This window comes from Salvelinus sp. IW2-2015, linkage group LG27 (genome assembly GCF_002910315.2).
Source record: "Salvelinus sp. IW2-2015 linkage group LG27, ASM291031v2, whole genome shotgun sequence".
Taxonomy (NCBI): domain Eukaryota; kingdom Metazoa; phylum Chordata; class Actinopteri; order Salmoniformes; family Salmonidae; genus Salvelinus; species Salvelinus sp. IW2-2015.
This window is the reverse complement of record NC_036867.1, coordinates 10,195,535-10,211,984: the sequence shown is the minus strand read 5'-3', so window position 1 is coordinate 10,211,984 and position 16,450 is coordinate 10,195,535. Positions and strand designations below refer to the sequence as shown.

General features: G+C 40.1%; 1 protein-coding gene and 1 pseudogene across 1 annotated transcript in view; one reads left to right on the top strand and one right to left on the bottom strand.

The window, feature by feature from the left end:
• Positions 1-7,781: 7,781 nt before the first annotated feature.
• LOC111953885 (low choriolytic enzyme-like) lies at positions 7,782-9,383 on the bottom strand (annotated as a pseudogene).
• Positions 9,384-11,095: 1,712 nt separating this feature from the next.
• The window catches only part of LOC111953959 (uncharacterized), a 65,993-nt gene continuing 60,638 nt past the window's right edge, over positions 11,096-16,450 (top strand). Inside the window, exons 1-3 of the mRNA XM_023973447.3 lie at positions 11,096-11,365; positions 11,781-11,873; positions 13,738-13,919. Coding sequence (XP_023829215.1) covers positions 11,812-11,873; positions 13,738-13,919 — 244 coding nt within the window. The 5' untranslated portion in view covers positions 11,096-11,365; positions 11,781-11,811. The remainder of the gene's footprint in view (positions 11,366-11,780; positions 11,874-13,737; positions 13,920-16,450) is intronic.

The following is a 16,450-nucleotide window of genomic DNA, read 5'->3' as shown; positions in this document are numbered from 1 at the left end:
GCATGGGTTTCTGAGCTGTGTGCTAGACATCTCAGTGCATTCCATATGTCAGTACTTTTTAGAAATACAAGTAGTGATGCAGTCAATCTCTTCTCTACTTTGAGCCAGGAGAGATTGACATGCATATTATTAATGTTAGCTCTCTGTGTACATTTAAGGGCCAGCCGTGCTGCACTGTTCTGGGCCAATTGTGATTTTCTCTTTGTGGCATCTGACCACACGACTGGACAGTAGTCCAGGTGCAATAAAACTAGGGACTGTAGGACCTGCCATGTTGATAGCGTTGTTAAGAAGGCAAAGCTGCGCTTTATAATGGACAGACCTCTCCACATCTTAGATACGGTTGCATCAATATGTTTTGACCATGACAGTTTGCAATCCAGGGTTACTCCAAGCAGTTTAGTTTCCTAATCTTCCTTCATTAATTGTGCATGCTCCATTAATCAAAATTATGTTTTTACAGTAGTGTAGTAATTGGATGAATAAATAGGCCTATGCATGGGACAGTAGATGAAATACGTATGCTTCGTGTAGGGATGAGGAAAATTATGATGGATGTCATCAGCTTTAGAAGAATCAACAATGGTATTGTTTTGTTGGCTCATAGCTAAGGGACTTAACTCCAAGTTAGAGATATATAACTTAAAGACAGTATATATGTCAAACCTGAAGTTAAGTCCCTTAACAAGTTGGCTCGATGATGCTACCTGTTTGGACTGTTAGCGTGCTAACAATGATGAAGTAGTATATCCTTGTGATATATCAGTTATTTAAGCCAATATTTCCTAATGTCTGACTTTTAAAGAGAGTGGGATGAAAGTGCTCAGAGATTTCTCATGAGATCACATCCTGTCTTTGGTGACGTAGGCCAATGCCTATCTGTAAAGTTACATGTAAATGTATGTAAATTAAATGCACGAGTAGCTTTAATTCATAGTCAAGCATAATTGGGTGAATTCAGGTTGAAGAATTTATTGAAGATATTGACTAATAAAACCTACTTAATATTTGCACTGCGTGGCCATTAATGCCCACTAGATGGAGTACTTCAATCAATAAAACCTAATTTTGCCTTTCAAATCAAATCAAATCAAATTTGTTATTGGTCGCATACACATATTTAGCAGATGTTATTGCGGGTGTAGCGAAATGCTTGTGTTCCTAGCTCCAACAGTGCAGTAATATCTAACAATTCACAACTAAACACACAAATCTAAAAGTAAAATCATGGGCTTAAGAAATATATAAATATTAGGACGGGCAATGTCGGAGTGGCATTGACTAAAATACAGTAGAATAGAATACAGTATATACATATGAAATGAGTAAAGCAGTATGTAAACATTATTAAAATGACTAGTGTTCCAATATCAACTAAGGCATTATTATTCCCGAGGGTCTTTCACCTGTTATTACTTTATTAGCTGGAAAAATTGCTAAACACAACCTTAAATCATGTGCAAGTTGTTGATTAAGAGAAAAATTGTTGATGCAATTCTGATGAAAAGGTGGTCTGGTAGGAAATTGAAAACATTTCAACATGTGAAATGGGGTAAAGCACGGCGATGAAAACATGGGGCTTCATTTGAACTTCATGCTGACTTAGTTAGAGGACAATAGCAATGGATTATGGACAGGACGGTCACACTAGCTGTGCCAATCATTGCTTTAAGCCTATGGCCATGCTTTCTTGGCATCATATGCCTTTTGTCCTACAGTATGTGTGGTTCATTGACTAAACAGAGGTTTGGATTCTCTCCAGTGTATGCAGCCAGTATGCATAGCATGGGCATGGGCGTGATGGTGGGTTTTGGAAAGGTGCAGAGACCACTGCTGTGGATACCCCAATCTCTGACACACAGTTTGTGGAAATGTATCCTCTGAGGTTTGTCCATTTTGGGCTCCAATCGCTGTATAAGATGTGTAAGCAATTTTCTGCATCTAAAGCAGCTTGATTGGGAGCCATGTTTTCAGTCACTGTTGCTACTTTTAATGTTTTTCAAGGGCATTTGAATAATCCGACTGTATGTGTGAGAGTTTTAACGTGTTTCATAAGTCACCTTTTCTACCCGACTTAAGGTTCGAGTTTCATTCATAGTAGTCAGGATATAACATAGTCTTTGCAGTTGTTGAAGTTTGGTAAAGTGTTACCTTACATACAGCTTTAGTCACTGCCTGACCCCTCCAACATAATTTTTTTGTCATTGCCATATGAGAGATTCCATATGGAAATAATGTTACATTTTATAACAACGTTCATAAAAATGCAATTTTAGCAACATTTTTATACATGTTTTATATTATAAACGCTTATAAATTGCAACACTTATAATGCTTATCGGTTGTTCCACTAAGTTTCACCGTATTAAAACAAGAGTGCAGTTCACGTAATAGGGTTGACCTTAAAATGAGGAACAGACGTACATGAAACCCTAATCACATGAAATAAATAAGAATCTTCAGAGATGATTTTGTCAAAGCAACAAAATAACTAGGGCTTTACAATGATGGTGAGATATGGATATATTTTTTGATTAAGAGGGTTGACATTTTCCTAGAAGTGACACAGTGTTGACGGAGGGACATGCCAAAATGCTGAATTATGGCACTTTAGCAAGCCTTTATTCATATTCATTTTTTATTGCATTCTCCATGTGTTCTATATTAAAGAGCACTTCATTTAATTTAACAGGCTTAGAAAAGTATATATGGATGCACAATTTCTACTTAAAATATAAAAGGGACACAAAAGGCACTCATTTTGTGGAATGACCCTTATACATGCTCATAAATATTTATAAATATGTACAAATAATAAAATATTTATGAAATAGGCCTATTAATTATTTTTGTTATGAAAGTTGTTATAAAGTGTTACCCTAATACTGATTACTGGTATGTTTTCACTTATGTCTCATTGTTTATGATGGTTACTCTCAGACGACACAGATACTATTATGGCCTGTTGTGATGATTGAAAACAATGATTTAGTGTCGAAAATGTTTCCTTCTGAGCATTCAGCGTCTGGTGTGTTAGGATACAAAATCATCTTGCGAGGTAAGACACCATTGACAGCCCAGAAACATTTGGAATGAGTTAGCTTCTTCCTGACATATGGGCTTCCTGACATATGGGATACAAATGTAATGAGTCACTCCTCAAAGTGTATTTTCTTGCTATGTAGTTCATTACTTTTTAAGAGACAGTTGTTATTTCTGTGTAATATAGTATGATATAGTATACACCAACCGTTTAATTCTAACATTTACGTTTTAGCTTAAGGTCCTTGGGGTTGAGACAGATCTTCTGCTGGTAATAGTGAACCCAGAGGGGGTTTCAGGTGTATATCAGATATAACATTGATAAACCAGTTTATTAAGACATATAACCACTGCTCCAAATCTAGCTTTGAACAGAGCCGATTAGAAACAGAAACCATCATCACCGGATGGATCTTCCTTTAATTGCTTCCATCCCTGTTTGAGTTTGTTTGTTTTCTAATGGTTCACTCACATTTGTTTTTCATTTGCCAGATTTACAACTTCACTACCGGGAGGACCCCTCCGACTTGATCCAAGATGTCACCCACTAGGGGAAGTCGTCTTGTGTGTCAGTGCAAAATGTGCTGATGGAGGGAAACTGGGTGTCTGTCTGGGTCAGGACCCAGGAGCCTAGGTTCTTCTTTCTGAGTTATGACCTAATGTAAACTGCCACATGGAGCTCATATCCATGTGTGTGTGCATGAAACACACACACATGGAGAATTATCACATTTAATAGAGGTGTGTTCTTTATTGAAGTCATTATTTCACCTTACAGGACAGACAGAGAAGAATACAGCACACACAAACACACACTGTTATGGTGTTTTGTGATTTTAGGGATGCAACATATTAAAAGAGGTTAGGGTGGTGACATGCAGAGCAAATTGGAATCTCAAAGCAGTAGTATACAGTAATGTGTTGAAAGGTTCCAGGTACTCTTTGTGCCAGGTACTCAGAGCACTGCCTAGCATGTTGGCCCGGTGCTGTGTCAAAACAGACACCCTGTGAATAAGAGATCCCCTCTATTATCACGCCTGGCTGCCACTAACAGGACTAGACAATGTAGTTAAAACCATACGGCACCTGAGGCAAAAGCTTTAAAGCCTATAGCGTGTGTGTGTGTGTGTGTGTGTGTGTGTGTGTGTGTGTGTGTGTACCACTTCACAGCATGCAGTGGTCTGTTTGATGATAACGTGTGAGACAAAACACGTCAGCGCCAGGTCTTTGGTAGGGTAGCTTAGATCCATTCAAAACAGTGCACCCGGCTTGCAACACAAGCAGAGATGAAAGAGAAGTGTGCAAACCTACAGTACAAAATGTTGACAACTATGTAAAGGTAACCATACAAATAATACGTTTTGTCTTCGTATTTAGTCAGTTATTCTTTAGTCATTCCAATGGTATTTATTCTATGTCAATTCGAAGTGAAAAGTCTTGGTCTATAGACTCTACATTGTGTATGCCCTCCGGAGGTTTCTTACTGAACCCATTAACCTTGTATCTAGAGATTTATGTCCACTATGTTGCTCCTGGCACATTTGGTCAATCAGAAGCCTGTAGAATAAAATATCAGTTTATAAATGTACTGTGGGTTTTTTGTTTGCTTTCAGTCTTTCAAAGGATATCATTGAGGCTGTGAATACTTTGTGAGATGTCACAAGTCATTCTTTGTTGCTTTGCTGTCCATTGTCCTTGGTTGTGAATCTCTAGTCTTGATCATTGTCTTGTTCTAAGTCATGGGTGCGCTACTAATTTTGACATGAGGTCAAATACTAAAAAGGTTGAGAAATAGAACAGAGGCAATATAGACTAAAGATACAAGATCATGTACATTCTCTTTCAACTGTTTCCTACAGAGTGCTGGTTGATGTGAGTTTGCATACAGTCCTCTTTTACTGAGTTGTGTGACTGAATAGATTAAAGAGATGAAGGGAAGAGGAAGTGGTCAGCCTCTCGCTGACCTTTCAGCTCCAGTTAAACATTTTCAAGTCTGCCGCTGACCAGTGGATGACTGGCTAGCAAGTTATGGTTGTTTCTGGAAATGTGGATTTTTACAGAAGTTAGACATTTGTGTTCAAAGGTTAAGAGGTCGATTTTGGAGGACAATATGTTAGTAACACGTTCTTTGAAGACAGTAATCAGGTTTCCAACCTTTTTATGCGAGTACGTTTTGGATAAAAGAATGTCACGACAGGCCTGATGGAAACAGCAAATTGTTGGTAAACTTATCAAATGTTGACAAAAACAAAGTACGCTAAACAAGTTGGAATATTTTTGTGTCTTAAAAAAATCTTATGAAAGAAATGGCGGTGGAAACACTTTTATGCGCAAATATTGATATACCGTAATAACCATCATATCGAATTAAGCTTGGAGTCACGCGATGATATATTATGTGGTCCTCCCACTATGACTCTGGAAATCATGCAGTTTATTAGGCAACAAATGACATATTAATAATAATGTAATGATAATGAACCACCGGGTGGGGAAAGTGTACGGTGATGAGCTTGATTCGCCTTTCCAATAAATATTGAGGGTCTTATTCTGGTGACATGATGATTGATTCTTGGCTGCCGTTTAACAAATACAAATGATTTCGCTCTTTTGTTCATAATAATATCATAATGTAGGCTATACCCGCACTATATCTGCGAGCTGTTAGCTAGAGAGCGCGCGTACCAAACCCATCAGTAGAGTTGCAAATGTGATGGAAACTGATTTAACTTGTATATTTTTTTCAGTGCATTAATTTTACCACAAAATACATTTTTCTGTGCGCCACGTCATCACGCACAGCACAGACTTTTATCTGCAACAAATCCGTTTGATGGAAACACGTCTCTGGTGGGTACACTTGCATATTATTTTAATGCAGATTTTAGAATATTTACATGAAAATCTGTCCCCACTTGGATGGAAACCTAGCGAATGTCACCAATGCCTTCTGGCTTGCTGCAGTCAACTTTTCATTTAAGAAAATGTAAGAAACGCCTCTATGCTTGCCGCATATTTCTCCGGTTATGTTGCTGTGCTTTATAATTGCTCCCCAAATGAGTAAGTCAACATAGCATAACAAATAGAGGCCCTGTACCATCACAATAGTGCTATGTTGACTTACTCGTTCTGCAGAGAATGTCTACCTAGCTGCTGCCCGCGATTGGAGCAGCCTACTACTTTTAATGATCTAATATATTCAATCAGTCAGTTACACTGGACAGTGATAGATGTCAAACCCAAGGCTGCTGCATTCACTTATGTGAGTCCTATAGGGCAGATTACACTGAAAGCGTTTTTCCATCCCAAAAATGTATTTCAAATAAATACATGTTTTGCAATGCACAAAAGGATTATGCTAAGGGATTTTCCTGAAATCCTGAAATCACCCTACTGCACATGGGTTATGAAAGTTGTCATAACGGTTTACCCTGTGTGTGTGTGTGTGTGTGTGTGTGTGTGTGTGTGTGTGTGTGTGTGTGTGTGTGTGTGTATCACGTCACAGCATGCACTGGTCTGCTTACATAATCTTCACCCCCTCCAAAACAGGATTACACAACTGTCATTGTCCAATGGGTGCCATCGTGTGAACACTTCAACTTTCAGATCAAAACCCACAATGCACTGTGCTCTGACTCACACTCTGTTTGGATTGGTGGAGGGGGGGAGACAGAACTGGCAAAAAAACTGAATATATTACATCAAACAATAGTGAAACATAATGACACTTTTACAGCACAATCTCAGGACAAAGTGTGTTAGAAACATACACGGATGTGATATGCCAGGGTTGTTAAGGGTTTTCGAATATGAGTGTTAATTTCCGAAGTCCCTTGTGTGGGTCACTAGGAATGGCAGTTGCAATGCATTGCAATTGATGAGAAAGTAAATGTTCATTCATGTTTATTAGAACTGAATGTTTTGTCACAACATTCAGCTTGAAATCAATGGCAATGCAAAATGAGGGCTTAATCAATGAAGCCCTTCACCATTCAAAACAGATGACAGCTGGCTTAAAATGGGGCAGCAGTATGAGATGGCTTAATGTCATGTATAGAACCATACACTGAGCACTGTCCAGGTTGTGTGCAAAAGGCATGCTTCTGCTACAACGACTCGAGCTTACTAATGCTTGAGCCCAGACTAATCTTAAAGGGACTATCGTTAAGGATGCAATGGGATTTACTGTACATTGATTCTAAAGCCTGCTATAGCAGCGACTGATTGTGTTGGGAGGCCCTTTGGCTCCACCTGCCACAACATTGACTTATCACCCATTGACTGACAGATACTGTAGGTTATAAGGTTATCAGGCTAAAACACAGTAGATGGGCCATCTGAGCATCACTAAACATGTGCTATCAATTGAGCCATTCTGTTTTTAGTATGCAAATTGGTGTAACGATATGCGAATCTTCTCCTACATTACGTATGAAATATTTAAAGAATATATTTATTTTTGTGATTAGTTCACTCAAGTTTATTTGCATCCTACTGGTCAGTGGCCACCTTTTTGTCTCTTTTGATTTATATTCTGTTCTTCAAAGACTGAAAATTCACACTTTTTAAAAAACTTTTTTGTTGTTGTTGTATTTCATTTATTTAAATACCGGTTGACTGAACATCACCCTGTGTTTATTTCAACACAGAGTCACTGTCACAACCTCAATGTGGATCTTCCTCTTGGGTTCGTCCTGACTTCTCAAGGTCATCACCCGGCTGATGGTGTCTGTTTAACACTATAGCCTGTTGTCTCTCTGGCTCATCTGGTATACCTTGCCGATCTCCCCATTCTGGTTGGGGATGGGCGCCATGGTTGGCGTGTTCTTGGAGAAGGCGTACTTGTGCTACTACATGATGGAAATGTAGTCGTAGCCGGTTCCCTGGTTCAGAGTGGCAATCTTCCTGAAGTTGTGCACCATGCCAGACTGGACATTTTCCAGGAGGACGGGAATGTGGTTGTCACGTCGTTGTGGGTCTGCTCGTGGTTGAAGCCCAGGGCGTGCAAGCAGCTCGTCCTTGGTGGTGCCATGGTAGACAGCCCGGAACGTGCCAGAGACACGTCTGGGCGTTGGCGTGACAATCAACGTAGGATTGGCACCCTTTGAGGGATGGACAGGAAGTCTCTGTGGTTGTTGCGCTTGACGAAGTTGATGCAGGAGAAGCCGGCGAAAGACTGCAGACCACGCTTGATGATGGACCTCTCTCGGGAGGAGTACCCGTTGGTGATGGTGTAGGGCATGTAGACCTTGCTGTCGCTGGACTTGGGCCACATGCAGCCACGAGATGTGCAGGGGTCAGCGTCGTTGTCGTAGGCGATGTCATCCACCACCATGTGCTCGCTGTGGGTACTGACAACGTCCTTGTTGGCCTTCTCCAGCAGCATCGGCGGCAGAGAGCTCCTCTTCCTCGGCCCAGGCAGCCACCACAAGCAGGGCCAGAGGGCCAAGAGTGTACTTTAAGGCAGACTTATCAGCAAACAACCTTTTTGGGAGTGAAGTGTAGTTTGTTTAGAGGTCCAGACACTGCACCTTATATAGTGCAATCTACAGTAGAAAACTGTCCAGCGACAGCAAGGTCTACATGCCCTAAGCTAGATCCCCCCCCCCCCCCATTTTAGTGCCCCCCTCATGATGGCGGTGAGACATTTTGGTTTTAAAGTTCATTTCCTGCAATTCTACACATTTTGCCATGGGGTGTAGAGAAAATGTTGCAGATTAAAGCAATTTTTCTGCAGTTCTACACATTTTGCCATGAGGCGGAGGGAACATTTAGCAATTTTATAACAAATTTCCTGCCATTCTACACATTTTGCCATGACTAATGCAATGTTAATGATATTTACTCCTGAGGTGCTGACTTGCTACACCCTCGATAACTTCTGTGATTATTATTATTTGACCATGCTGGTCATTTATGAACATTTGAACATCTTGGCCATGTTCTGTTATAATCTCCACCCGGCACACCCAGAAGAGGACTGGCCACCCCTCATAGCCTGGTTCCTCTCTAGGTTTCTTCCTAGGTTTTGGCCTTTCTAGGGAGTTTTTCTTAGCCACCGTGCTTCTACACCTGCATTGCTTGCTGTTTGGGGTTTTAGGCTGGGTTTCTGTACAGCACTTCGAGATATTAGCTGATGTACGAAGGGCTATATAAAATAAATTTGATTTGATTATTTGGTTGATAGTGACTACCAAAATCGATAGGGGCCTCCTAGAGTTCAGGGCCCCTGGGCATGTGTCCTGCGTGTATTTAGCCATGATTACTACAAGTTTAGATAACTGGCTAGACTAATTTACCAATCTAAAAATTGTTAGCGGACATGGCTGACATAACCACATTTCGGGAACTTGCACCTTGTGTATTCTACTATTTTAATTCTGAACAGTAAGTTGAGACCTCGACTGAGTAAAAACATTTTTTTTTTTAATTGTTCAAAAAATAATAATGTATGCCTGGAGCCGGCCCTGTCAACATCTGGAAACCACCCTGAAGCCAATGTCTATCATGATTTAAGTCACAGAAGACAAGCATTGCACTCCAAGTCCTTACTGTTGCAGATCTTTATTTCATGAAGATGGTTCCCACTCTCACCCCACAGGGTGATATAATATGCAGGCATGTGAACTACAGTCAAGCAAGCCATTGTCTGGAGAGTAGGTGAGCTGGTATTGTTTAAATGGTTTGTACAGTATCCTACAAGCTTCCTCTTTGAGTTCACTTTCTCTCTCTCTCTCTTAACTTAAATCACACAGACACATGGTGGTAGAACCCTCACAAGATGAGTCCTTCATTCATTCATCCACTCTGTGTGTTTCCTTTCTCTTTTTTTATTCCACATGCAAGCCAGCCTAAGTTAATTTTCTACATAGGATTTTTCCTTTTTCTGGGAAGTCAGATTCCATGTTTTATAAGTCAGTGTGATAACCTTTTGAGGATAAAGCTTTATTCTGAAATCTGCTTTACAGATGTTTGTGTTCATCTACTTTGCAGTTGCTTCATTCATTAATGGCATGTGTGTTGTGAGCTAGAGAGACAGAGAGAGAGAGAGACATAGAGAGAGAGTAAAGTATTATTTACACCCTTTGCATAACATTTACAACATTTGTGTGTTGATAAAAATAAGTCAAGAACAAGAAACATGGGAGCTAATTAAAATTGGTTTCAGATATTTTAATCACATCAAAGGCCTCCGTTTTCAGTCAGTTACATAACAGTAAATTAATGACAAATGAGGTGAACGTCAAGTTCTCATCAGTGAATATAAAATAGCAATTACATAATAATATACTTTTTTACTTTTTACAGATTCAAAAAACCTATACAGATACAATATGACAATCACATCAATTGAATTAGTCTCTCACTGCTCCCTCCAACCTGTCTCTTTGTACAGTATATAGCCTTACATAAAGATTAACCTGTGTACACAAAGGGGCAATACATTTAATCAAAATGTACGTATAGACTATATAAAATCTCTTAGCATCTGGCAGCGACCTAATGCTAACTGAACTCGACTGGTTGGATGTGTTCTACGTTCGCTGCGTCTTTGTATAGGGCCTATAGCCTAGCCCCGGTTCAAGCTATTTGATCATTTTAAAACCATCATAATACAACACAGCACGCACTTATTTATGGGCTAGTAAACAAAATAAGACATTACTGTACAACATTAAAACTCCTGGCGTATCCTTCGAATGAAACAACCTAGAATAAATGCCAAACGCACCATTCAAACCAAGTTGAGGAGATAGTATATCCAGCAATAGTTGACTGTTGGTGGTTTTGCGAATCCAAAACGATTCCAGGTAAGTGTCCAAGGATATTTCAGTGGCAATATATTTTTCCTAAATGCTTGCTCCAAATATCCTTTCCATTTCGGACAGCGCTCGACAGTAAAAATCTCCCTGCTACATAGAGATTTGTAGTGTGGTGCTTCGCGTGAGATCCCTCCCCTTGTGCTGCTCATAATGTCTCTCTCTCTCTGTGTGTGTGTGTGTGTGTGTGTGTGTGTGTAAATGTGTGTGCGCGCGCAGTCTGTTTGTGAGGCAGTTGCGTGCGAAGAGCTCGACATGTCATTCAGAGGAATCCGCCACCTGAAACGCGAGGAAGTGAAGGCGACTCAATTCGGTATAAAGCATCAACCACATCTGCCTCGAGCTTTGAAAACATCAGTTCAGAGCTCTGGTAGACGTTTGCTGTATTTTCTCGAGGAATTATTATTGTTCACGTAAGAAGTCCCGTCTATAATATACCCATTCAATTTGAATGACCTATCTAACATTATACTGGAATTAAGTAATATTGACAGACCTTCTTGGTAAGTGTTTTAATTTTATGTTTTTTCTTTTTTTGTTCCAAGTAGCCTTTTTTTAAATGACATTCAACGTTTTATTATGCTACATAATTTATGTATTTGATGCGAATAATTTTAGTGAGAGTTGGCAGCATAGATTTGATTTGTCTATAAATTTGCGCCTTTCATCATACTTACGTTTCACCAGTGTAAACGAAATATTGACGGTCTTTATAACTGTTGAGGACATAGTTATGCATTTTTTCTCTTTATTCTTATGACCTTTCTTTCTGATTACTCGATCTTGATAGCATCACTAGACTTATATGTTCTGCTTTAACATAATGTACTTTATGGAGTTCATTCGGCTGTTCATTCAACTTTTTGTAGCCTATGTCATATGTGGGACGCTGAAAAGTTTTCTCCATCTTCTCTGTAGCGCACCTGTTACCTTAACGGAGCGCAAGACGATGATACCACCGGGAGACTGCATGTATGCGGGCAGGAAAAGAAGGAAGCCCGTTCAAAAACAGTTAAGAATCACAAGTTTTCTCCATAATATTCTAATATTTGACGCATGTTGAAAGTTGTTTTATGGATTTTATGTGGTTTTTTTCTCCTACTTTTTTTGCTGTTGTGATAGCCTACATGGCAGCCGAATAGTAAAATGTAGTTTATTATTTTTGTGATATTTTCGTATTTAAGTAGCATGCAGATACATTAGCTACTGTTATACTACCAACCAAACACCGGACGTTTTTTAAAACAAAATTTGTAAGATTTGCAAAAGTTTGGAGGAATTTAAAATGTTATAGATTTGCTGATGTCATATTTATGCTATTACATATCGAATATTCACATGGCTTTGGGTTGAATTATAAGTAATAGATATAATCAATTTGGATTAATTCATTTTATGTAAAGGTTACTTTTGATATTCAGGTTCTTATTCTTATGGGCATACAATTCGTAATATCAGTGCCATTTGCTGTTTTTTAGTGACAGCAGGCAGGAGTCGTTTGCAGATTATTGTGGTTGCTTGTGGTTCCAGACTTTTTCAAAGGTGATGCATAGTTAAAATGACTTGTAGGAAACCTGAGGGTTTCAAATGTTAGCCATAGAAAAAGACCGTATAGGCTAACCAAGCTAGCCGTCAGCTACTGTAGCACTTAACAGTTCAAATGTTAAACAGCAACAACAGGTTTCAGTGAGCTACAATTTATGTCAAATTTGAGAACACTATATGCATACATGTAATTCAATTTTAAATGAATCTCAATCAATGATCTACATTGCTTTAACAGTATGACGGTTGACACAAATGTGAAATAACCTCCCATTTGGACTAGTAAACAACAGTGGCGTGACTGGTTTAATTGAAGCACTGGGTTTGCTTGCAAGAGAGTCAGGGGGTAACTAGCTGACAGAAATCAGACTCCTAAGGATGCAGCACTGTTGATTCAACGTACAATTGTAAGGCAACCAGCTGTAATAGCTTTGTGAGTTTCCACAACAACATTCTCAAAGTCACAATCCTGTTGCAGCTTGTTGCAGTTGTACATTGAACCAAGTCTCTTTTGAACCAAGAGGGAGTTCAGTTGACAGTACCTCTACCTTCTCTTCCCGTTGACCAGGACCGATGCAGGGAGGAGATAGAGTTTTCAGCCAGGGGTCAGCGGTAGTAGTAAGGGAACCTGTTGCACCCACGCAGTGGCGATCTGAGACGGGCACCACCGAGATGGTTTGGGGTGGTGATTTGAGTCACTGGACAGGCATGGGTGGTGCTTGAGGCTATAAACCCATCTGTGTCTGTAGAGGTTCTCTTAAGGGCCGCACACATCGCACTGAATGTGGATCTCCCATTCGTCTACCGATCGTTCAGCGTGCTGTTGACGTCTGACTGACGTCATTTTCGCACGATTCTATATGTCAAATCGGTTTGCATTCGGTTCGCTAGCACTCCTGGCAGGCAAACGTGTGTTCAAGCCCTTAGAGTTATTATTGATTATCTGACACTGGCAATGCTGTTACCCCCTGTGTGTGTGTGTGTGTGCTGTCTCTTATACACATCTAGATGTGTATAAGAGACAGTTGCTGATGTGTGTGCAATTGCTGATGTGTGTTCAATTGCTGATGTGTGTTCAATGTGTTTGACTGAGTCATAAAGGTGACTCTAATAAAACTCTTCAAAGAATATATGAGTATCTTTTAATGATTTACAAAATGATTCCCTGTTTATATTCTGTTGCTACAACCATAACTCTTGGCTGTACTGTACCCAAAAGCATAGTACATCTCTCCGGTAACAGTTGAGCCTGCCAGATATTTTAGAATCAAACCGCTAACAACCCGTCACAATAAAAGACACTAAAATATTCCTGTTGTGTTTTCACCAGGAAACCGGCCACGGTGAGTGAGAAGTCCAACCCGTCAAAGAGGCACCGGGACCGCCTGAACGCGGAGCTGGACCGGCTGGCCAGCATGCTGCCCTTTTCCCCAGACATCATCTCCAAGCTGGATAAACTGTCTGTGCTGCGTCTCAGTGTCAGCTACCTCCGGGTCAAGAGCTTCTTCACAGGTAAGAAGACACTTCGTCCTCCCCCAATGCCTTATAGGGAGTAGAGACTCACCACAGAAACTACAGTACACTACAAAACAAGACACAGCTGTAAGTGTATGTAGTCGACTGCAAAATATAGATCTCAGTCTGTGTGTATGAGTGGAGATACATTCAGCAGTACATTCAGGAGAACTCCTCTCTTTTTAGGGACAGACATGAAGTCAGAGATCTCAGCTCCTGGGCACAGTGTGACAAGCTGAGAATATATCCTCAGTCTTTTCAATAGCAGCCTGGGAGCTTGTGTGGTTGTCTGGACCTACAATTTAAATATCCTGTTCAGGGTCTCACAGTTGTTACACAAACTGTGTGAGACACATGGTTATTCAACATATCCTCAGGCATAGTTTTAAGAACATTCTGGTCGTGAGAAAAATTTTAAGTAAATTGTCATTTAGCACACAAGTGCATTTGAACAGGTTATGTGATGTTCATTTGCAATATTTTAAATGTTGGTTGGATTGACGAGGGGTAATCAATGACATATATTATTAATTATATTATATTATTATTAAGTATATATGAATTATTTTAGCTTCTCTCCACTACTTCTTCAACAATCAACATTACTCTCCACTATCTTATACTGTAACGTTGTACAAATACTTTCGGGCTTATCATAACTTTCCTCCCTTTTTCTTGTTTTGCCTCCTCTTTTCTGTCTATCTCATGAGCTGTCTTCCGTCCAGGTCTTGGCTATTTTTATCAGGGTTGGGGTCAATTTAAATTGAGGGCAGTCAATTCAAGAAGTAAACTGACATTTCAATTCAATCATTGAAAACTGACATCTATTTTCAATGACTTCCCAACAAACTGAAGTAGAACCGATTGATTTCAAAGGTTGTTTGATATTTTTTTGCTTTCTATTCAAATTACTTCCTTAATTGACTGCCTTCAATTCGAATTGATGCCAACCCTGATTTTTATGCTCTGGACTTGATTTTTATACTCTGCACTAAGTTACACTGAGTTACAGAGTGTCCCTCCAGTAGAGTATCAACCAACAATCTGTAATACTTTAAAGTGGGGAAAGATGTTTTCCTCTCTGCCAGATGACCTGATAATGTTCTTTCTCTCTTTTAAGTCGTTACTTTCCCCTCAAGTCTCTTGCGTATTCAAACAATAGCGAAAACAGGCGGGTGCGTTCCAGCAACATCTATCATCAGTGTGTTTTGAGTGTCTGGCTCTTTTCGCTCTCTCTACTCCCTGGTTACTCCTCATCCACAGAGCGTTCAAATATTTATGGGGCACTTCAGAAAAAGACCTAAAAACATTTTGTGGGCCCGTGGCCTCCATGGCACTGAGGTCAAAACAAATCTCTCAGGAAACAGCTGAATGAGAGAGAGAGCCCAAGCGAAACACGTGAGAGACAGAAAGAGAAAGTGAGAGAGATTGAGAGAGCTCAAATGAAACACGAGAGAGAGAGAGAGAAAGCGAGAGAGAGAGAGAGAGAGAGAGAGAGAGAGAGAGAGAGAGAGCGAGAGAGAGAGAGTGAGCTCAAACAAAACACGAGAGAGAGAAAGCTCAAATGAAACATGAGAAAGAGAGAGAGAAAGAGAGACAGAGAGAGAGATCTAAAACAAAACACATGCTCAACCCCAATGCTTTTTTGCCTTTATTATGAACAGGGATTCTACCTGCTGAAGTGTGAGTGGGGCACAGGGGCAATGAACATAAATTGCCTCATTCAAGGCAATTCCTTTGAGGATGCAACAGCAATCACAATCACATCAGTGCCTGTTGGGCTTTAGAATGGATTGGGGTGAACAGGTATACTGTAGTCAAGTAGAGAACGATTTGGCTGGAATGACCAATTAGCTTGGAGGAAGGCAGGAGCAGGACTGATGTACTCTGCTGTCCTTTTCTCTATGACACTGAAGCAGGGTCAAAGCTCACATACCCTGATGCACTTCCCTGACCTCTCAACTCTTTGCATGGTGGCACCTTTCGGGGACCCTTTCAGGGACCCTTTAACCCCATTAACCTGACCTAGAGGGCAGTTTATCCATCACGCAGATCACAGGTGCTAAGGCTGTTAAAAGTGCCAGTGTGAGATGAAGACATGGTGGATTTAATGGATTTGATCACAGAGGGACTAGATATCATCAAAGCAACGTACAGTAGCTTGGAAATGTATCCTAACTTCAGTGGTGGGCATAGTGAAGAAATAATCATACAAAGGAATAGTTATTCTAATTTAGCCTGTTCTTATCTGTAATATGTAATACATTCCATTTAGCAGACGCTTTTATCCAAAGTCACGTACAGTCATGCATGCATACATTTTACATATGGGTAGTCCCAGGAATCGAACCCACTATCCTGGCATTGCAAGCGCCATGCACTACCTACCGAGCTACAGAGGACAGTAGTCATGTTGAGCAGATTAGATGCTTTGATGCTTAGGTCTATTTAATGAGATCAATTATAGTTTGGCATTAAGCATTTGTCCTCCTCAGATCTCGATCATTCTCTGAATTGAATCTAGTCAG